Below are 24,397 nucleotides of genomic sequence, written 5' to 3' on the forward strand. Positions count from 1 at the left end.
GACTTCTTGGGTGCATTTTTATTTAAAATGCACCTACAAAAGGCATATTTTTATTAACTCATGTGAGTCCCTCCTGTTTGTTTTCAGCACGCTCTCTGAGAGTTAGCAAGGTGATTGGGAAAATAAGAAAAATGACCACCGGTCTACTGATAGCTCCATACCTCCCACAGCAGTTGAGTCAGACTCAATCCATCAGAGCAAACATACTGTATGGGCTCACTTGAACTGACTGCTTCATTTATTTTCGCTGCTATGATGTTGGGTAAGAATTATTTAATGGCCTTTCTAAATGTCCCTCTGTCTCTTTAATCAAATATATAGCTCCTACATCTTTGAACTTATGTTTGCTCTGTGGCCTCACTAATAGCTACAGCAGGCCGTGTTGAGGTCCTCTGTACAGTGAAGAATTGCTTCATGAGATGCTCCCCTCCTCAGAACAGCTTGTCACTTCCTCAACGCCAACAGACAAAATTTCTAAAACACCAAGACAGGATCTCCCACAACCCTCCTTCATCTTTTCCAGGTAATAACATTATTCTAGTGTGCGGTGAGTCCGTGTAGACTTAATAAGCACAATAACCCTTTACTCCTTCCTGATTCTGTAAGCAACCTTAATTAAACTTACAGAGTCCCCAAAAGAAAAATAGAAAGAAGACATGAAAATAGAAAGAGGAGGTCACTGTGATTAAAATACGCTGTGCACTTAGAGTAAAATGTCAAAAACTTCTCACGGCCATGCCTTTATTACAGTATTATTCCAGAGTCATCATTTTCCCTCTCAATTCGCACAGTGGGTTCACACTGTCGACCCAAGTCATTACAATGCACCCCATCTTCATATGTTTCAGCCACACTGTCATCTCCCTGGCTTCCCCAGGTTGAGGTTATTCTATACATGCTGCCAAAATAGCACAGATCTGTACTTACATAATAGAATCTTCCTCCTTACTGGTCACAAAGCTGGCAGTTAGAGGTTGCAAAGGGTTACCCTTTATTATGTACTTAAATATTCTCCTATGCCATTTATTATCTCTGTATTTATTAGGGAGTTCACTGAACTAGAATTCCACTTATAACCGTATTTTACTCCTTGAAAGGACTAGCTCCAAACAGTCACACCATTGCCTCAGTACAACACATAGATTCTGAAGAGACACAGTTCCGTCTACAGTGGGGCCCCTATATGTGTTGTCGACCTTTCTCTGACTTTTCTCCTTAATGGTCACTTATTTCCTTTCTTCTTTACTAAAATGTGCTTTCTTCAGCAAGGTCTTTCCCACTGAGTAAAAATCTTTAACTTTCTCCTACCCATGGTCCTCACTGGCCATTTTCTTTGCGATGATACGGCATGCTTCTCACCCCACAGAGAAAGAAGGCAGAAGAAAAGCTCAATAGTGTAGCAGGTTCAGAAGCAGATATCTAGTGTCTGTTGACTCCAGATCCTGTCTTAAAGCTACAGGCTACTGCCCACTTGGTCACTAATGCTCCATTGTCCCACTCATGAGTCCTCTTCTGTGGACAACTTTATGTGGACTATCTCACCATCAGGAAGAAGGAGGAGGAGCAACTATCAACTCAACAAATATTTATGGCACTCCCATGGTGTGCTGAGGTGTGTCTGGGAGTGAGACACAGCATTGCTCTTTTCTTCTTCAGATGTATTGAATTCTGAAATGGATCATAGATAGGGATGAACAAAATATTGATATATGGGAGACCAAATGACATCACATAAACTCTCCAAATATTAATTTCTTCTAGTTCTGTTCCAGTACTTCAACACATGACCCTTTTTTTGGGGGGGGTCACAACTTGTACAGTGGGGACATTGATATTTGAAAAGAGTTCAAAATGGATTTGGGGATGTCTGAAATGTCCTGACGACAAAACCAAACATTTCTTCTCATGGAGGCTGCATGAGAGCTGTCGATTAGGTTGCTTTAACTTTCAAGATTTTTAAAAATTCCCCAGATGGCGATAATTAATTAAGTCATTCTCAGTTCAATAAGAAATTAGTGATTTTCACAAGTCTCCTTTTTGAAATGGAAACACCTATATTCTTTCACCTTTGAGTGGACATGCCAGGAGAGAGCAGTGAAACAATCTCAGTGAAAGAAGGAAAATGAGGGTTACATACAGAAAGTCAAGCACAATTCCATTTGTTTTCACGTTTTTCTACCTAATTCTACCATCAGTCATTAGTGACCAGATGCTTTCTTCTCATGTGGGAAGACCATTCCCCTTTGATTTTCTAACACGTCTTTTTATTCAAAATTAACAGCCCTGCCTTTTAGATGAGGCCTTTTCCTTCCCTAGAGATTGCTGTGTTTTATTTTTATTCTAGAACCAGCCTTTAATGACATTGTTTAATCTTCAAAGGCCTTCCAGTCTACTAGAGAGAAAGGAATAAAAGATCCCAAGCATTTGCTAAATTGATTAGTCCAGAAAAGAATATTCTCTATTTGGTGTCCCAAAGATAAACATTGTGATTCCAACTCTAAGAATGGTAGAAGGTTAGAAAAAAATGCATACAGAGTCTGAGCAGTTACCTTGAGGTAATAGTCAGGGTTCTCTAGACTAGCAAAACTATATATCTCTAGCAATACCTATATGTATTATTAGATTTTTTTAGAGTGACTATATGTGGTCCAGATAGTCTAGCAATGACTGTCTACCAGTGAAAAGTCCAAGGATCCAGTAATCTAGTAGTTGTTCAGTCCACGAAGCTGGATGTCTCAGCTAGTCTTCAGTATATGCTGGAATCCCAAAGAAAGAGGTTAGTGAAGAAATGGACTTGCTAAGGCATGCAGGCAAAGAACAAGAGCTTCCCACTTCGATGCCCGTTAGATAGGTTGCCGGGAGAAAAGATGGCCTAGATTAAAGGTGGATCTTCACGCTTCAAATCACTTAGGAAAATTCTCTCACAATTGGACCCAGACACTTGGGTTTTAGTTAATTCCAGATGCAGCCAAGTTGACAGCTAAAAATAGCTATCACACTTGCCCTCTGAAGATCCGGCAACAATAGGCAAAGATAATAGCTCACATTATTGAATTTTGCTTCTCAGTGTTCTCTGTGTGCCCAGAAACTGTTGTATACTGTGAAGTTTGCAATGTGATGAAAATGCTGTTTATTTTGTCTGTCATCATCTCATGAACTTTACTCACAGGGGATAATCAAGTGCTATTTGGGTGGGGGTTTGACAGGCATGTCGTTTTATGGATAGCTTTCAGCCGTTGGACTTCTGTTGACTTTTTATTGTACAAACAGATCTAAAGATACAACATCTGACCTGCATTAAACAGTCAGCAGTATGCTTGAGTAGCTCCCAGTAAGCTGGTTTCTATTTGCTCCCCTTGGAGTATAAAGTGAGTGGGAGGAAAGGTTGAATAGGACAGCAGTTGTCACTTGGCTGGCTTGGTGGCCTTCTGTGGGATTAGCATATGTTCAGAGTTGACATGGCCTTTCCCAGACAGAAGGATGTGCTGTTCAGAGGCTATGTTGACCTTACCTACATTTAGCTGCCTTTTCCTGCATGTTTTCCTCCCAATTCAGATAGTCCTTATTGTCAAAGGACTTGCCTCCTTCCTTTTCCTCTGGAGTCCACTCATCCCTAGCTCCATGAAGTTCTTAGTCCAATGCATAGGTTCATGTGAGTAGACATCACCCACACCACTGTCCTGTCAGTTACTCAGCCATGGTGTGACTGGCTCTGTGGAAGGAGAAATGTTGTAAACTCTTTGCCCTCTATTACTGCAGAATTGGGGCCCCATGGCCACAACCTGGCTACTGTACATTTCATTCTCTTTCAAACACCAGCCTCTACTTCAATTTAAGAATTACCTTTCATTAGAGAGTACATTTCAAGGGTCCTCAACCCACAATTTATATTTTATAGAGGACCTAGATGTAAAGTTCCTGAGATGGGATGCTCACTGTCAGCTTTCCCTACTAAATCTCTTCCTCAGTCCTTTCTATCACTCTCTTCCCCTACTCCAGGTGCTTTATGTCCTTGGAATAACAGTTGGATGGCTTTGTAAATTGGTAAAGAATTGGAGCTTAATCTCATCATGGTTCTTGATGTACTGTTTAGGTTTTTCCAACTAGCTACAAACTGAGAAGCCGGGGAAGAAAAAAAACTCAGTTTAAAAACTTTGCCCTTTCCATTATGCCCTATGGGTAATGACTGTAAGATATTATCTTTGTTGCTAATTAAGGGAGAAGGACCCAGGCCTCTCTAGGCAGGGTGTGATTGCTGAACAGCATGTGCTGTGTGATGTAAGGAGGTAGCTGAAAATGATTCTGGAAGCAAGCCAGTAAACAGCATTCTGCTAGGGACTCCTCTTTATTCGGTCCCTGCTTCATGTTCCTGCTTGAATTATTCCCTGGCTCCCCTCTGTGATGGACTGTGACATGCAAGTGTAAGCTAAAATAAAATCTCTTCTTCCCAAGTTGTTTTTGGTCATGCTGTTTATCACAGCAACAGAAACCAAATGAGAATAGACTTGACCTATTAGAACATCATGTTAGCATGGTATAAAGAATTCTATCCTAATCCCTGGCTGCACAGATATTCATTCATTTAATTCCAAGAACGAGGATAGACAAAAATAATAATTATTTACAGGATTCAGATAAGGAAAGTATGAACTGAGCTGAGCCATTTAGTAGAGCTAGCAGGTTGCTCGGAAAATAAAAGAATGGGACAGGGTCTCAGAGACACACATTCCAGCTGCAAAGCAAGCACTCTCCAACAAGAGGAGCTGCCATGTTTTGTGTAGGTGCCATGTGCAGAGGAAATCAGTAAACACTGAACAAGGCAAAAATAAGAAAAAAATACCTCAAAATAGAATTAGACCTTTCTTGAGTTTAAGTAACTTTAAATAGCCTAATGTGAACAAATTTGGATAGCATTATTTTAAAACAATTCAATGTACTTTGTAGAAATGTAGAAACATACAACATTTTTTTTCTAGCAAGAAAATATAGATTTAATATCTTTTCTAGCTACAGACCTGTGCTAGAACTGTGTGGAGTTCATCCATTAGTAGAACAGTTCGAAAGAATCTTCTGTTGTCAGATGTAATTCATGCAGTTTATTCATTCTTGAATGCATCCAAACAGCTTCATGGCCACAGTTCTATGAAATATTTCTTAAAGAATTGCATGTTTGCTAATGTCTCATGATGCCTATTAGCAAGAGGGATTAATGTTGGCTCTGAAGCCCTGATGGCCCACAGTCTAGATTCCACTCCCACTTCACTGTGTGTTCCTTCATGATCATTATGGGGTCACGCTCATCTCTCCTCTGACTCTGAAGTGCCTCTGGAAAAGGGCTACAAACTTTCTCTATACCTATCTACCCCCAATGACTTCCAAATTCATAACTCTGGTTTAGACTAATACCTAAACCCAACTTTACTGCTGTGCCTTGCGTTTATCTTCTCCACTTAGATATCCAAGCAATTTCAGAGTTACCATATTCAAACACCTATGGATATACAACATCTTCAAGACCACTTCTTGCCTCACCCTGTTTCAGTTTAAGAAATAGTAAGTCATTCTTCTAGCTCAACACATGTTGAACTCCACCTAAGAACTTTCACCTACACGACCCTGGTATGAACTATTATACTCACGCCAGTTTTCTGACCATGTTTTCCACAGTGCTTTCTTTGCTCCCATCCTAGCCTGCTCAGCAAGCTATTGCTTGCATGCACATGAGAATGATAGTTTTAAATCAAATGAAGCAATCTGTGCATGAAATGCCCCAGCACTTTTCCAGCAGAGAGAAGTTCTCAGTTGGTGTGCCATTTTGTATCTCCCTTGACCTACCCTCCACACCCCAGACTTTGTAGTCACCATGTTGGTATAGTTACTCGGGCTTCCCTGATGTTACTTGTATGTACAAAATGCCCTGTGAGTACACATTACAGACAAAAAAAAAAAATACTTTCAAAGAAGTTTGTGCAGAAAAATCATGTCCTTTCATTGCATTTCATAATACAGCTGAGTATAAGCCACTGGCTTATGAATAAAGAGGTAATTGTTGTATTATTCAAAGGACTGTACTTTTCTTGACTAATACCAAGAGTTTAAAAGTTTTAAATTCTGAAAAAATTATTAAAATAACACGATTTCTGACAAATAGCCTTTTCCACTTTGGAAAGGTTTTCACGCAGGAAACAAAAATATGGAAATGAACCAAAGTCTAACCAGCATAATTGCATGCGTAACTGTATAAATAATGGATAATGTTATTGTAAATATTCTGCCTCTTAACAAACACTATTAATTTCATTTGAATACATGATGCACTTTAACAAGGTTTAAACTCTTTCTTGATTTAATGCTATTTAAATATCATTGAATGAGTCTTTCTTTTCTTCATTGTTAAAGTAGTGCTTCACAGATTATATTTCTGTTCCTTTTGCTTCTACCACTTCATTTGGGGGGAAAATATTAACAATCACAGAATGATGACTCTGACAGGTATGTTGCTTTACAGAAGCAGTAACTCAACAGTGCTTGGAGGTTGCAGGATTATGCAAGCTAAAACGCATTCCATATATGCTCCTCCTCGGTATTCTGTGTCTCCCCTTTCACTGTGTGCCTTCCAGAGGCTACACAAGATTGATGGATATGTCAACTCCCCAAACTAAAACTGGAAAGCATGTAAGTGTGAGTCTTCAGTTGACTGTAGAAAGGATATATTATTTAATGGAAGCATGTAGGAAGCAATAGTGGTAAGCAATAAATCTCATATTAATTATACATATGCAATGAGATGTGGAGCTGATATACAGGCATTGAACTGTTTTCCTGGAACACAGTGATTATGTGCTTTTCAGTACTCATCAGTAAATTTCAAGCATTTGTATGGAAGGGCATGGTTTTCCTTTTATTAGTCAATACAAAACAGCTCTGTTCTATTACAAGCCTATTAGATCCTCATCCTTGCATCTTTTATTTATTGATTTTTCTCATAGACCTAGTTTATGTTTCTGCTTCACAATCAGCAGTATACCTCGAATGTTGAAAGATTTCAAACTGCTGAATAACAAATCTGTGAATTCACAATTATATTCTAAATGGTGTAGGAAATGCCATTTTAAGTGGTAAAATCGATATGTATTTTGACTCGTTAGGAAAGTGCATGATGGCTGTTTCTCACGTCTCTTCAGATTCTGTTTAACCAGTTTGCATTGTGATGCCTGGCCCATGGCACGTCTATATTTAGTTCTAATGGAGCACTCTTAAATTGCTTATTTTGTGTTTACTAAAGTTGGCCTGTTTGTTACCATGGAAACTTGACAAGAGCTCTAGCTAACTATTTTATTAGATGAATTGAAGATACAGCTGAAGGCTGGATTGCAACAAATCATTCTTAAAGCATGGTTTTGTTTTTTAGCATCTGTGCAGTGTGGGCTACTGATCTATATTTGACATTTTCTTAGGGTCTCTTCCATTTGATATTTTGTTAGGGTCTATTCCAGTTCAAATATGGAAGGATATCAGTATTTATAAATCTAAATTGTAACTAAGACTTTGGTATCTCTAAGATACAAAGAGTAAGTGCTCTAAATGGGTACTTGTAACTCTGTTCTGTAGAAATTAGAGCCCACTGAAACAATTTACCACATGACAAATACCTGTCTGGCCGCACATTCCTCAAAGCTCTGCATCCTCCACCTACAGCGGTATCAGAAGCAGCTTCCATTCTCAAATCTGATAGTATGAGCCATGATACGGGACTCTGTAGGAAGGAAATGGCTTTATTCACTCCTGGTTTTGCTTGCAACAGAATTTGGAATGCCTCTTCAGAATGTCAGCAATTCTGTGGTTCTTGAAGATGCTGGGGTTCTTGGTTCAAACCTTCTGCTATCTGCCAGCACCTTTGTCCCTTCTTTCCAGATGGCTATCATTTTCTCACAATTCATCAAAATCTCTCATCACCTTGCCTTCATACACCCCTCCCTATTTTATCACTGAAACATAATTCTTGGGTTAATATTTAAAAAAGCAAGAATAATCATAATATACGTTACTATCTGAGAGATCAAGATTGCTTTCTGAAGATTTTGCATTTACATTTGGCTGAAACAAATGCATAGTTCTAAAGTTTAATCTCACTTTTACTGAGTAGAACAAATCCTCAGAAGATAGGGATTGAAGGGTATAGCAAGGAGGCCGCTTGTTGGTTCCTGGCTGCTCAACCCCAAAATAATCACACAGAAATTGTATTAACTAAATCACTGCTTGACCCATTAGCTCTGGCTTCTTATTGGCTAACTCTTACATATTAATTTAACCAATTTCTATTAATCTGTGTATCACCACATGGCAGTGGCTTACAGGCAAAGTTTTAGCATGGTCTGTATCTGGCGGTGGCTCCATGGCTTCTCTCTGACTCTGCCCTTCTTTCTCCCAGCATACAGCCTAGTTCAGTTCTTCCCTGTCATAGGCTTAAAGCAGTTCTTTATTCATTAACCAACAAAAGCAACACATAGACAGAAAGACCTCCCACACCAGAAAGGAACTGTTTGAGGATTACTAGTTGTCAGTACCAAGAAATCAGACAGAAGGCAAGTTCTTTAAAGAAACTCAGCTTCTCAACTGTATTTCATAGATCATGAATGGCAAATATTGTGTTGATGGATTCACAGAGGTAACTAATGGCAATACAGAAAACAATAATACAATAATATAGATAATTTCCTATGTTCTAAACAATTAAAACCAAATAAAATATTGTCATTTGGATGCTTGCATTTTTCTCATTTATTGCAGCACATCTAAGATGTATAGTAATTGATTGGGTCTAGGAAACTAAGAAAAAAGATATAATTTTAATTTCAAAATCATGGTGATATAAAAGGAATATCTCTTCACTCTTTATACAAGTATATTTCTCATAGACATAGACTTAATACAAATATGTAGGGCATGAATGAATGTGTTTTCTAGAATCTTAAAAATACTTTTCTATACTAGTTGTTAAAGTTATTGGTAAGAGCTGATAGGATTTGATACTGTGTTTTTCCACAATATAGTAACTAAATTACACTCTAAACTTTTCATGTGTATCTATAAAGTAAATACATATGCAATAAATTATGGGAAAATTAAATTATTTTATTGATTGTCCATGGTCATTTAAGACAAGTTTTTATAGGAATACATTTCAATTGTGTTATTACTGATAATTCACAGAGAAGGTATATGTTTGATCTAACAATCGTTTTTTTTTTCCTCCCCTTAGGCTCCACTTTCATTTGTAACACTCACATAATCCCAGTGAAGAACCAAGAGGGTGTGGCTATGATGTTCATCATTAATTTTGAGTATGTGACAGATGAAGACAGTGCTGCCTCCCCAGAGAGGGTAAACCCAATCTTACCAGTCAAATCTGTAAACCGTAAGTACAAGGCCCATGTCCATAAAGTGCGAATACTCTGCGGCTGCTGTAGGCATTTGCATGAGTCAGTTCCCACATAGAAAATATTGCTACTTTATTTCAGATAGCCATAGCCGATGCTACCCTACAGAATTTTTGACATGTATCTCAGGTATTCCATGATGCTAATGCCTTTGTTTTTTTTTTCTTCTGGACAGGGTCATACTATGTATTTTTAAATGGCCTCTGAACTTAGTATGTAGGCTAGGTTGGCCCCAAACTGACTGCATCTGCTTCCACAGTACTGAGATTCAAGGTGTACTCCACCACGCTAGTCACCAATTAATAGTCCACTAATACTTTACTGAACAATGAAAATCACTTAGGCTGTTTTCAAATATTAGGTATTAGTAATAATACTTCACATGAGGTAAACAAAAAAATTGTAATGCTTAATAAGCTTTTAGCTTATAAATTAAAAATAATTTTATTTCAGTTAACTTAAAATAATGGGCCAATAAACTCATAAAAGATGCTTTATATAAATAACTTTATATTGGTAAAATAAAGCAGTTCACATTGTTAGAGGATATTCGGTTCACTTCCTTTACTGATTTTTTTCAACTCAGTCTCCTGTCCCTTAATCTATGACACATGAATCTTTTTCTCTTCTGTTGCCACATTTTAAACTACATTTAAGATTTGTTTTGGTTGTGTCATTCCATCCATTTGGCACTTGTTTCTTGATGCTCACTAAGAAGTTGTGCTTCCCTTTTATTTGATTACAGTTCCAGTGGAAATGCATGTTTATTGACAAAATTGATTGTTTTTTCACAGTGATAGCATTCCGTGTTGATCTATTCCATCTAATTGTGTTAGTGTTTGGCTGTTTCAGTCTGCATGTCTTTCTTCTTATATGTGGCAACATAACTACTTTTCTAATAGTTTACGAGATGCCATTTATTTGCAATTATACAATTTGTTGACTTTATAGATTAGGTCCTTCATTCATCCTCATCATACAGTGAATTTTGATTCCTTACGTTGAGGGAGAAGAAAATTAGCTCAAAGGTCTTTTTCTGACCTTCCCACCATACAAATTTAGTCAATAATATATTACTTTGAACTTGTCATTGTGTTGTTAAATATCATTAATAGTATGCTACTTGACTTTTTAGTTTGGATTGTATAATTAGATTTTTATATCTTGTCAACAAACTTAGTCTGTCTTATGATTTTTCTTCCCCAACCCCTGCACCTTTTTTGATGTCATTGTCCAGTCTATCATTTTTGGAGCATTTTTATATTGTTCACTTTTGTTTTAAATTTCTAATAAAACAGAATCAGTATTCACACAGATCTCCTCAGTTTCTCCAACATAACATACTAAATTAAACTAATTCTTGCAAAGTGTTTTAGAACACTTTCTTATTCAACAGGGTAGTGGTTTGAATGGAAACTGTCCACCCTAGTCTCAGGCATGTGAATACTTAGTCCCCAGTTGGTAATAGTATTTGGGTAAACTTAGGGGTATGGATACACTGGATTATGTAAGTCATGGAGGGTGAGCTTTAGAGTTTAAAATCTCAGGTCATTTCTAGGTTAATGTCTCTGCTTTGTACCTGTGGTTTATTAAGATTTAAGCTTGCTACTCCAGCTGCCATGTCTGTTTCTTCTCCACCATGGCAAACTCTTATCCCTTGAGAACCATGAGCCTGAATAAACTATTCCTTCTATAAGTTGTCTTGGTCATGGTTTTTCACCATAGCAGTAGAGAAGTGACAAATAAAAACAGGGTTCTTCTATAGCCTCAATGCTTGAAGGCCAGCATTGGTAGATAATAACAAAATTGTATATTATCTTGCATTTGCATTGGCCTGTGACTCCAACAGACTCTCCATACTTTTCTTCCATTAAGTGTTGCTGACAAGGAGTCTAATGCTAGTCTCCTTGACCATACTAGTGGTTTGGGATCTGGGATCTTACATAACTAGCCATCGGGCCATTTTCACCTCACACTTCCTATTTCTTCTCCAGTGTGCACACTCATCTGCAAGGGTACTCTTCAGAGTACAGTTCATAATTCCAAGATTAGTGCCTCCTCTTTCCTTACATGGCTTTTATGGCTCTGTTCTCTGATCCAACCTGTGCTCTCCTCAGCAAATTCTGCTGTTCTAGTTCTAGGTGAACATTTCTAGGTGTAGATGAAATAGAAGCCTGATGCTATTCTTGTAACAATGCTGTGTGCCCACATTACGGATTCTTTGATTTGACATCTTCCTATTGATTTATTTGGTTGAGAGAAGATTCATATGAAAACTGGTCTTTATATATCTGGTATTTCTAATGGACATTGGAAAACATCACAAAAATGTTAATAACAGAAATTTAAAACTCCTATACTTTATGTATATCAAATAACAACATATATGAAATAAAAAATATGTTCCCAAAGCATATGCTGCCTAACATGTCCAAATCTTGAAGTGGTATATACTTATAAACAGAAGCCAGAGGCTGACATTGATAATGTTTTCTGTGTCCCTCTACCCTATTTTGAGATCAGGTCTCCCACTAGACCTGGATCTTACTGATTCAAATAGACTGGAGAGTCTCCTGTCTACCTCCCTGGTGCTGAGATTCTAGGCAAGCACTACTGCAGCCAGTTTTGTGTTTACTGAAGCCTTATCATTGTGTGTGTATGTTTGTATGTGTTTATGTGTATTGGTGGATGTGTGTGGGTCCACGTCCAGATCCAGACGTATATGTACATGTGAGAACCCAAAGTTCATATCACGTGTCTTCCCCAATCACTTTCCTCTTTATATTTTTTCACTCAGTAAACTTGGAGTTCATCAGTTCTGGCTATACTAGCCAGTTTACATTACAGATCTTTTGTCTCTGTCTCTTGATTGTTAAGACTACTGTGGCTACCATGCCCACATGTTTCTCACATGGGTTCTAGGATCAGGAGTACACAGTAAACCCTTTATTCCCAAAGCCATTTCCCGAGCTCTCTTATCCAGCTTTTTCACATGGATTTTTGGGGGTGAAACTTAAGTCAACGTTCACATGTGTGCAGTTTTCTAGATAAGCCTTCATCACATGTGCAACCTTTTGACATTGAAACACAAAACTGTTATCTACAAAGTTCAAGCTTTAACAACCATATAATGATTTTTTTTTTTAGATTTCACACACACAAAACACAAAAACAACTTTATGCTTTATGGCAGGTTGTGTTTTTGTATGGGTGTTTTTCTCATTACCCTTGTCTGCATGATGTTTACCGCCCATGAGTCGCAGGTTCCTCCCTGTAAACATATACCTAGGTTTAATACTAAATCAAAAATTTTAAACATTTTTTATAGCATCAGTTACTTCATGTGCCAAGCCTAAATGGCAGTAGAAATTAAATTTCTCCTAAAGCAAAGGTGGGACAAATATATTAATGTAATATAATGACAATATCCTGAATTTTCCCTCTGAAAAATACATTTGAAGAAATTTCTTGAGAAATCTGTAATTTATAAATCTTACAAAATATGAAACATAATTTTGTTATGAAACAAAATTAAATTACTATAAAAAAATTCTGGTCACAAACATTGAAGCTTTGAAGTGATACCCACTTCAATTTTGGTATGTTCTCTTCTTGTCAAGTTCAGTCACTACAGGATGGTCTATGAGAGTGAACCTCAGTGGCATCTGCCTCTCTCTGCCTTGAACATCTGTGAATATTTATAAATATCTGTAAATATTTGTTTGTCCACAGAGGGAATGCCTAGTTTATTTTCTTAACCATCTTCTCAATTGCTTCATTTTACCCATGTGATAGTGTCTGGTGTGGCCCTTCATCTTAATGAAAGTAAGAAATAAACAGTGTGCCCACACCCTAGCAGAGGATGGAATTTAGAAAAAAAAAAGGATAATTCATTCATTTAAAACTGAAATACAAATGTTGAATTGATACCTTGGTTTCCTAAAGAGAAAGAAATCGACACGCATGCTCCCAGAATATGAACACACTCTATGGCATTTGGAATTTAGTTAGACTGGCATCTCATGGGAAAGTCCTGACAAGGCCAGTAGAGATTCCATTCCTTAATTTGTGAATATGTGTGGCTCCCCCATGGTGTATCTGTCACTCACACAGGAAATCACCGGAGAGAGTAAAAAATATGCAGATACAATTGTTCCCATGGCTTTTCAAAGTCTTATTATTTACAGCCAGTCTCGTGGCTTAGCTTTGTGTCAAAATTTGAAGAATTGATTGTTAAATCAAGCAGAAAAGTTTAAAAGACCCAAATGTTGCTTGATAACATTTCACATTGTGTCTCATCTCTGACAAAATGTACTGATTTATTTCTTTGAGCATAAAATTTTACTGTCAGTACAAAATAGTGGCTTTGGCTCTTTCCAACATCTTTTGGTAGAGAGCCAGAAAAAATACAAAAGGGGGGGGTGAAGGAATAGGGAGAAGAGATGGAGGAAAAGAGTGAGGGAAGGATGGAGGGAGAAAAAGAAAGAAGAATGGAGGAAGGGAGGGAGGAAGAAGGAGAGAGAAGGTGAAATTTTAATACATTTCTTTGGAAAAACATATTGTTATGGAAAGTCAACCAGAGATGTCCACGGAAACACAGATTATAGCCAATTGAAAGTCTTCATTCCAACCTGCTGGGAATATACACAGATATTCAGGACTTAAGCGTACCTCTGAGTATTTAGAGCAAGGAACTTTTAAAGGCAAACTCTATCATGGTATCTTGCTCAGCGGCAGCAACTGCAGGGAGAGGTTTTGCTTTAGCAAGCAGTTTAACAGAAGCTATGATAAGCAGTTAGCTAGAGGTGGAGGTTTGCACAAGCAGGCAGTTTATCAGAAGCCAGGTAAGTTAGCTGGGGCATCTTTACCTCAAGTTCCTAGAATAGAGTTGAATAAATTCCCTTGGGATTCTCCATCAAGGAGATCAAATTCTAGTTAAACCTAAAATGGCTGCAGCAAGAACACAAGAAGGTAGAACCTTTGCACTGTCTTGCACTGTTACAATGCTAACGCTTAACAGATATATTGCTTTAAAGTCTACAATCCAGTTGAAAGCTTGTGGGTCATAAATAAAGTTTGGTTACACTGATTTTATGTGTGTGTGTGTGTGTGTGTGTGTGTGTGTGTATGATAAATACTTTAAACCTGATATTTTTCTCTAGTCAACGTTTAATCTCTTATGAAAATATGGTATGTATACCTCTGAGAGAAAAAATGAAAGAGAGGGACAAAAGGTGAAGATTGCCCATTTATTATTTATTAAAGATACATCTTTCTGTAAACTACTTGTCTCCCAAAAATGTCACCAACCTGAGCAAAGAAAATGACACAATTGCATATTTTTAACTATTAAATTAAGATGACTAAGGAAAAGAATATTAAATGAACTATAGAAAACAGAAACTATAAAAGGGAAAACTTGTTGTGTGCTGAATGGAATAATAAACAATCTCAGTAAAAATATTAGCTTTAGAACATCGAACCCAACACAAGAAAAGTAAGCATATTATTCAGGAAAAAAGTAATTTTTTCACAATATTATTAGTGAGAGTTACAAGACCAGAGAAAAATGATGACTTATGTCCCCCTAACCGAAACATGTTCATAAGGAAGTGTTATTATTAATGGGTACAACTATCAAATTAAATTAGTAAATACTATACAATGGATCCATTTAACTAATTAATGTAAATATTAATACAATACAAACTCAGTATTTTATTGCTACTTTATATAAAATATTCTTAAAAATGGAAATGATAGAGTTTGCTAAGACTTTCTTGAGGACAATGGGGAAACCTAAATTGAACAAAATTCTTGATTGTGATAGTTAATCTCAATTTTCTATTTGCTATGAATCAAAGTCCTTTAGGAGATAAGCCTTAGGCATGTCTGGGGCTTGCTGTCCCTCTATTATCTAGATTAGGTTCACTGAGGTGAGAGGACCTGACCACCGTGGGTGGCACCATTCCCTGGAATGGGATCTATACTACCTACAAGGAGAAAATCAATAAGCACGTGCGCCCCGTGCTGTCTACTTTCTGACTATGGATCACCCATGTAAGACTGCACCCTTGAGCAGTGGGCCAGAATGAACCTTCTCATCCTCAACTCACTTTTCTCAGGGCCTTTTGTCATAGCAACAGGAAAACAAACTAAGGTAATATCCAAACAGAAAATTAATGCATATATTTTTTTATCTCGTTTGACCTACTATAAAAGTTTCTCTAACATTTCTCTCACCAAACAAATCTCATTAATAACATTTTTATGCCTTAATCAATATAAAATGTTTTGAGTCTCAATTTAAACCTACATCACTTACTGTCAAAAGTTCAGGATATATTGAGTTTACACTATAATTTAGGGATTTTTCCAATAAGCTACAAGCTCTAATTAAGTTTTATTCAATTTCAGAAAAATTAGTTCATCAAGCTATTGATTGACTATATATATATAATAAATATATATTTATAAATAAATATATATCTCAATAAATATATATTTGAGATACTCTTTCCTTTTCAGATTTTCTCCCATTTCCCCTAACTAGTACTTCCAACCTCCAACCTCTGGTAGAGTGGTTATGACTCTGGCCTCAAGTCCATTCCTGTGTTACACTGCAGAAACCTTTTCTTCCTGTGCCCACAGTAGGGGTGAAGGAGGGCATTGGGTAGAAATTCCTCAGTAACTACATGCCACCTTTGGCTGACAAATCCTAAGGGAAACATATGTATCCCTTAAGGGTCTATATTCTCCTGTTCCTTCAAAATCCGTCTTCCTCAGTGTCTCCCTCCCATGCCAATGTTTTCCTCTGGCTCCTTCCTCTGTTGCTCATACTCAAGCTGCTGAGAATAAATAGCCTGCATTTCAACAGACACATTTTGTTTATATCACATCATATTTTTTAAAAGTTTTAATTAGTGGAATTTGTTGCCAGCATTTAAAATTTTGATATTGCACATTAAAATTAGGATATCTGGCACTCTCGCTCTCTCTCTGTCTTGAGTTTCTAGTTACACACCCCAAATGTTCGTTCTAAGTCGGCACAGAATACTAGCGACCCCTTTTTGCCAAGGCCTGTGCTATTCCATTAACTGTGCTCAGCACATGTTTCCGTAAGTTTTGTGTACACTTGGGTTTCTTGGTTTCTATTATTTGTCTCTGCCTGTAGATGTTTGAACTGCATGTGTATCCCTGCTTCCACTCGTTCCTTCATCCCACAGAGCGGCATAATTGAGCTCTCTCGATTCATTCTCTAGACTGTCCTGTACAGAGGTGAGCTAAATCACTTCTTGCTTTTATTTTTACTTCTAGGCTACTACACTCACTGCGTCTTTAAAATGCACTGTTATTTCAGCAGTACTTGCTCTCTGCCTCCTCGTTCCCTTTCCTCCTCCCCCATTCCTCAAGTTCCCACTCTCCCTCTCTCTGAGTCTCTTATCAGTGCTGTGGTCCTATCCTGATGCTAACACAAGCTATACAAGTTCCTACCAAAGTCACACTCCAAAACTCCCTCTGATTCTACCCCTAAATACTCTATATCTTCCAGGAGCTACTTTCAGCATTTCCCCTTCTTAGATAGGAGTCATCATGATTCATCCTGCTTAGACAGTTTCATCAGTTACCACAGCTTCAGGCCTTTCCACAAATCCGTATTTTGGGTCACATCACGTAGAGCTGGATGTATTCAATGGCCCATTGGGTGAGCTCTTTGGAATATATTAGTACTTCTAGAACATCCACTCTTTAAAGTTAGATGTGTCTTAAACTCTCTAGCCCCTCTCACTTAGACTTCTTCGATTATCATAGTTCACTAACCAAGTCATACAAGCCAAAATATAGCATCATGCTATGCTTCTTCTTCCATTGAATCCTCTCATCTCCCATCAAAAAGGTGGACTAAGTATATCCGTCACTTCATTCAATAGCTTCCTTATATTGCACTATAATTATCCTACTCGGAACTTCAACACATCTTATTTGAGCTAAGGTAATGGTCTCATAATTTTAATTCCCTCCTTCATCTTTTTTTTCTCCAATATTACATAAAATACTGCTCCGCCCAGATTACAGAAGTCCACTATTTCTATCCTTTGTGATACGCTTTTGTTGCCTAACACATAAAATTCCAAATTTTGTGTATATGCAATACGAAGATCTAAGTCAGAGTGACTTCCATTATTTTGTTACATTCATCTTTTATAGCTTCTAGTATTTAGTAGAGTTCCACTGGAAGAGTCCTCTGTTAGGTATTGTCTAGCAGAATGTTGTCATTTTTGGTAGCATATTTATTTCAACACTGTTGTAACTGACATAGTTTCTGTGTGATTATTTGGGTCTGGGTTGCCAGGAAATGAAAGAGCAGTCTCCTTCTGCAGGCAACATGCTTGAAATTCAAGTTTTTCCTCTCTGTGTCAGAACCACTGACTCAGAAACACAGACATTCAATACTCTGTTTATGTTAAACTTGGTGTCATCCTGGTACTGTGGTCTACGCTAAATTATATTCAAATAAAATGATTTTAAGTGAAATCAAATATAAGTCGTCTCATAAAATAATGTCAAATCTCTATAGAGGTTTATTCTAACAATAACTTTCAGAAAAATATTTCTTCATTTAATCTTGTTTAAAAGAACCCATTGTCTTTAAAAAGATTAAAATTGTATATTTTTGGGAGAAATTTTTACTCTTATTCTTACTAAAATAAAAGTTTGAATTATCCTAAAAGCTTCAACTGAAACTAAATTTATACATACAAAATAACATTTGATAATTTAGGCCATTATCTGTCTAATTTAGGCCATTATAACCTATTCATATGTTTTGAACTCGCTCAAGATAATTACCACATAAAACATACATTTTTCTCAGCAGCTATATTACCTCTTCAAACTTGTGTCTGTTCTCTGACCCCAAGCAAGGAAGAAACAAAGAAATGCTCCATGTAGTTCTTTGCAGAAGAGCCATCACCAGGCTTTTACAATTCTCCATTGGAGCTGAAAGTCATTCTTTAATTCAAAGATGAGAGGCTGCCGTGGTAATACAGAATTCCCTAATCAGCACACATTACTATAGAAACGGTCTGCTATTGAACGGAATTTAATTAAAGGTTTCACAATGTAACTAATGTTTACTTTCATCCTTCCTTTGAAAGTCTTTTTCTTTAAGGATTAAATTTGATATAGAAAAAGGAACCATGACATTGTTGCAACAACAAATAGGGAAAGCGTTCAGTCAAATTTATGTCATAGTTTCCCCATTATACGAGTAAAGAACATATATCTAAGATCAATTGAAATGCTTGTTATTGGGGGGGGGGAGGAAAGTATGTACTTTGTTAATAAGGGATGTTGATCAGCACCCAGGTCAGCATAAGCATAGCCAGTCCCCCTTGTAAGCATCTTGTGGAATATTTTGTTACCTAGCAACATGAAAATCAGGGACACTCTCTAGCCTTCCAGCATTTGGGAAACTGGACCATATCTCGTGAATGCTTTGAACATTCTGTTTAGAGCTCCCATCAGCATGATGGCTACATGATCACCCATAATCAACATATGTTAAGATGTTATCACATCCAGGAGACCTGAACTGATTCTTTAACTTGGCATTTGGAGAGAGGAAACTATATATACCCGAGAGAAACTTAATAATAGTATGGTAAAAATCATGCATTTATTGACTTAGTGGTTATTTCAAGCACATGGAGATGTGATTAGGCATATGTAATGTTGGTGCATTACCCTCGTTCCCTGTCTCCTTAGTGAATGAGTGGTTAAAAGCAGTCAATCTTGTTACCCTGTCTTTTTGCTTATCTCCCTCGTCCAAATCTCTGCTTGCTGCCTCCTTTGCTGTCATGATGATGTTGCCAGAGTGGAAGCAGGGCTTCTCAGACACCAGTAGAAATCTTTAACAAATTGAGAGGAGTGTGCTGCTGCTGTTGCTGCTGCTGCAACTGTTCTCATGCCAGGATGCAGCCCTAGCTGACCCCTGACCTTCACACAGCATTCTGCAACTCACATCACTTCAATATCGTAATTGGTCCATTGTTCACTTCTCCCTTCCTTTGTGCGATCTTGCTTTTTCTCTGCATCAACTGCTCTTAGGTTGTATCATTGGAGACTTAGTCTTACATGTCTCTACTGATCATATCTGCTCATTCAAGGAACCCCATATTTAGCTTCAACTTTGCTGCCTGCCAGTGGACTCCAAGGAGTTTTATTCTGTTTTGTTTTGTTTTGTTTTGTAGCTCCCAAACTACACTGGTCCATTTATAATTGAGTACTCAGGATAGCCAGTTGATCAGACCTAACTACACATTGGATGTTATTTTTCAGAACTAAAGGTGGCTCTTTTTCCCATTCTTTGTACAAGACACTATGCTCCTGACTGTAATAGCAAAATTACTGAAAGTATCAATTGTTACACACACCAAACTGCCTCTCAGTTGGTCTGTGGATACTGCTTATAGGTAGGAGTAGGCTTTCCCAAGGGCTGTAGCCAGGGACTGGGTGATGTAGAGATGCAAGAGGCTTCAAATATGCAGCAGAGAGTTTAAGATCACCTCGCAATCCTGAAATCTTGAGTCTTCTTGTACAAGGAATACAGGGCAGATTTAGAAAAGCAGTAAGGCCTGAAAGCAACCCCTTCTTTCCTTCCTTCCTTCCTTCCTTCCTTCCTTCCTTCCTTCCTTCCTTCCTTCCTTCCTCCCTCCCTCCCTTTCTCTCCCCCTCACTCTCTCTTTTAATGAGACAGGTCGTCTCTGTGTAACCCCAGCTGTCCTGGAACTCCATCTGTAGGCCAGGAGGGCCTCGAACTCACAGAAAAATACTTGTATCTGGTGTTAAGGCTTGCTCCACCACTGCCCAGCAAGTCTGTTTTCAATCCTTTACTAAAAGAAATGCTGGCAGCCTTCCTTGCTTCTCTCTGCTCCATTTCCCTCCACACTAGTTATCCTTGCCACACCTAAAGGTAGCTCTATTTACATAACAATTCACACTTAAGGATCTCTCCTCTTGGTACAAGACTCAACCAGGAACAACTAGGCAAGTTTTAAGCCACATATTGTGCTTTAGTAGTAAAATTCTTAGACCATCAATGTTCTATAATTTTGTAAAATGATGATAAATGGAATGAAGCAAACAAAAATTTGCAGTTGTAAGAAAGATTAATGATTAAAAGCTAGGTGAAAATCTTTTGTACGAATATTCGTTTTTCCCCAAGAAAGATCATTTCTAATGTACATAGCTACCAGCACTTGTTATTTAAATTCTGTATTAAAGCAAAGTTAGATTCATAGAAGTAATTTATCAATATTTGTCCTTATCTGACAATGTATAAGAGTTGTGAATAGATGTTGAGCTTTTTTTTTCCTATTTCAGGTTTACTATTTTAGCCGACATGAGACTAAATAAAATCTAATTATCCAAGTAAGAAAGTAAACTTAATAAAACCTGAAGACTTAGCAAGACATTTTGCAGAGTTAAAAGGCACAGCAGTGCTACACTTACCTACGTTTTAAATTCCATGCCTTAGGGAAGTATAGCGGCGCATCCAATTTCTCAATGTGCCTTCTTTCCGCGTGAACTACACGGAGACAACTAAATCCAGAATGCAATACAACATGGTTGTGTTAACCTAGTGGTGCGGAAAAGACCATCTGGACCACCTTGGCTGCAAGTAACTACAGGAGCAAAATAAACGCCTGTGTGGTCATTAGTTTAAGAGAGCTACTGGGTGTTCTTTGAGGGGGGGAGGGTGCAATGTAACTGATGAAAAAGAGTAAAAGTAGGCATCGCCCTTCAATGCATTGTAATAAAACTTGCAAAATTGATTTGTAAACTGTAACTCAATTTCATGTGCATTAAGCACTAATCAAATGGCTTTGATGCAGCTCACTGATTTTGAGCTTAGCAATTGACTTGAGCATATAAAACTGTTAGTAGAAACATGTAAAAAAATGCTTTCAAAACACTTAGAGTATTGCACTGATAGCTAATCTTATTTGTGCAGATTGGTTGCTCTCATCTTCGCATATTAATCCACAATATGTTTAATATACTTGTCTTGTGTCATCACACTTTACTAGAGAAATAAATCCTATTTCCATTACTTTGAGCATTATTAACTCCTAGACTACAAATGCGACACTGGCATAATAAATTATGCTTCATTCTAAATTGTTCTCCAACAAGCATTTTATCTATCTATATTTTCCTAGATGATGCAAGACAAGAAAACACTTGTGTAAACTCAGCAATCAGAGCTCCCGTGATGTGTTTAGTTCCACTCAATTGCAAAGTGCATAGGAGTCGATACAGTTCCAGGAGGCTAAGATTACATAAGTATGAAGATCAGAGTAATTACGTATTTTAATCCAAACCAAGCACATTATCAACTCAGTTTATTATGTGTTTGTATAACTCCATTGCCAAGCTCAGGGAAGTTTGTCTAAACTGAGGCAAAACCAACAAGGTCTTCCTTACAAGGGTGTAGAGAAGTGTTCATCGGGAAATCACTGAGTCTATCATTACGTTATGCAGTGAAAACTGTGAAGACCTGTCAGCGTGGTTCAGAGGGAAGGAAAAGCCTCTCTGAGGAAACTCCTCCGGACTATAACCTGCAGGAGCAACTAAGTAGACAAAAGGCAATGATCTAACAGAAGGGAGCCCAGAGTCTGAAAGAAGCGTGGGCGTCCAAAGGAATATAAAAGACGTCGTGGCTGGATTCTAGAGTCCAAGGATGGGGTAGAGATTATATGTCTTCACTCTCTAAGTAAGAACTTATGAAGAGAAGTGAGAGTAGTCTACTTTGTCCAGTGTGAATGTTTGAGGACATAAAACTCATTGTCTTTGAGAGATGAACAAGAAACGCTGTTGCAAGTATAACAAGTGACCAGCGTTCTATACCAAGGGGTCAGCTGGGCCATTAGACTGAGGGAAAAAGGTGTAAACATAAAAAACATGATGGGAAAAGTGAAATGAATGCAATCAAGAGGTTGATATTAATGGGTTCTAGAAGATGAGGCCAGAAAACAGTACTGAGGATGTCCCTCAAGCCTCGAACTTAACCTACTAGATGGATTACAGTGCCATTTGCTCTGAAAAATAGCTGAGTTTGAAGGCTATATCAGGAGATTGGAATGTGGACTAAGAATCTGAGATAACTTGCAACTTTTTAAGAGGGAATGTTGCCAGTTTTAGACACACAAGTTTGGAACTCAGAGTAAAAATCTGGACTGGAGACATAAATTTACAGTATTTGGGTTAAGAATAGGATTAAAAATAAATAGATAGATAACATCATTCGCTATGCATGTTTTCAGAATGGAGAGAAGATGCTGAGTTTAGAGCAAGGTTCCCTTGTGTTTTAGAATCCATCTTCAATGGATTGAGAAGTCCATGCACAAAAAACAACAGTGTCCATGTTGATTAGTTTCCATGACTTTTATAGAAGAAAATAAGGTGGGAAACATTTGACATTATAACTTTTCAAAACTACCAGATGGATTGAGAGCCTTTGATATACCATTGATCCCCTTTTTGCCGCTCAGACTGAACTTACAATACTATTAAAAACAAAACTACAAGTGTATCAAGCCCACTTCATGTACTATTTTGTTACCATCAATACTTTTACCACTCCATGTACACCCCACATAGACCCACTCATTCCTGTGTGTGTCCCTTGATACAAGACATAGGTTCTTTCTTTTCCTGTTTAAATTATGGGTTTTTACTGAATACATGTTTTTAATCTGTTATAAACTAAAGGTTTCTGTCATGTAAATAAAGTTTTCATTTCATTGAGCTTTTTCATAATTATCAAAAGCAAGATATATATATATATCTTATTATACTCAGAAAACTTTTTTACAATATTTCTCACTAAAGCAGAATCAATTAATAATTGATACATTATCATCAGATAATGTAATAAATGTAATAAATACAGATAGTTATTTTATAGTATTAAGTACAGCAGTTCTTTCATATATTTCAATATGTGTTTATTGTTTTTATTAGTTTTAAAATATATATTGACAGTGTGAAAACACTCTTTTCTGTCTTCCTTTGTAGGGAAACTCTTTGGGTTCAAATTTCCCGGGCTAAGAGTTCTAACATACAGAAAGCAGTCCTTGCCACAGGAAGACCCGGATGTGGTAGTCATTGATTCCTCCAAACACAGCGATGACTCTGTGGCCATGAAACACTTTAAGTCTCCCACGAAAGAAAGTTGCAGTCCCTCTGAAGCAGATGACACAAAGGCCTTGATACAGCCTAGCCAGTGTTCCCCCTTAGTGAACATATCCGGACCTCTGGACCATTCCTCTCCCAAAAGGCAATGGGACCGCCTCTACCCTGACATGCTGCAGTCAAGTTCCCAACTAACACACTCCAGATCAAGGGAAAGCCTCTGCAGCATCCGGAGGGCATCTTCAGTTCACGATATAGAAGGCTTCAGTGTCCATCCCAAGAACATATTTAGAGATCGACATGCCAGTGAAGGTATGTTTGATTATTCTTTTTTAAATATGGAAACATTCTTTTGGTTGGGTGATGGAAGTTTATTTTTGCATTGTTTCAAAATTGAACAGTAATCTGCTTTTTCAAAGAAGAAATATGATCAAAAGCTATTAGGAACACGGATCTTGCATTAAGCATCTTTTCTCATTTCCTCTTTGAACACCAGTGAGTAATTTGGTTTCTTCTGGCTTCTTTATCGGTGCTTCTGAAATAGTATAACCATTATCAGCCCGCTTCCTGGGGTGTTAATTAATTAGTGCTTAATTTAAGATGTGATTAGGTGGTGAATTCTTTTATCTTAAGCATAATTAATTTTGTTGAATTTAGTAGATGATCAGACCCTGAACGAAAGAACAGCGTGCCCTCACAGGACTGTTACTGACCATCAGAGGTGGGAGGCAGGTGGGAAGGAGGGGATAGAATAGTGG

General features: G+C 37.5%; 1 protein-coding gene across 3 annotated transcripts in view; it reads left to right on the plus strand.

The window, feature by feature from the left end:
* Kcnh7 (potassium voltage-gated channel subfamily H member 7) overlaps positions 1–24,397 on the plus strand; it is a 407,046-nt gene that overhangs the window by 258,709 nt on the left and 123,940 nt on the right. For all 3 annotated transcript variants that reach the window (XM_050123184.1, XM_050123194.1, XM_050123203.1), the window contains exons 3-4: positions 9,263–9,418; positions 23,523–23,951. In XM_050123184.1, coding sequence (XP_049979141.1) covers positions 9,263–9,418; positions 23,523–23,951 — 585 coding nt within the window. The remainder of the gene's footprint in view (positions 1–9,262; positions 9,419–23,522; positions 23,952–24,397) is intronic.

This window comes from Alexandromys fortis, unplaced genomic scaffold (genome assembly GCF_014885135.2).
Source record: "Alexandromys fortis isolate MF-2015 unplaced genomic scaffold, M_Fortis_MF-2015_v1.1 scaffold_8_9099976_23576923, whole genome shotgun sequence".
In the NCBI taxonomy this organism is placed as follows: domain Eukaryota; kingdom Metazoa; phylum Chordata; class Mammalia; order Rodentia; family Cricetidae; genus Alexandromys; species Alexandromys fortis.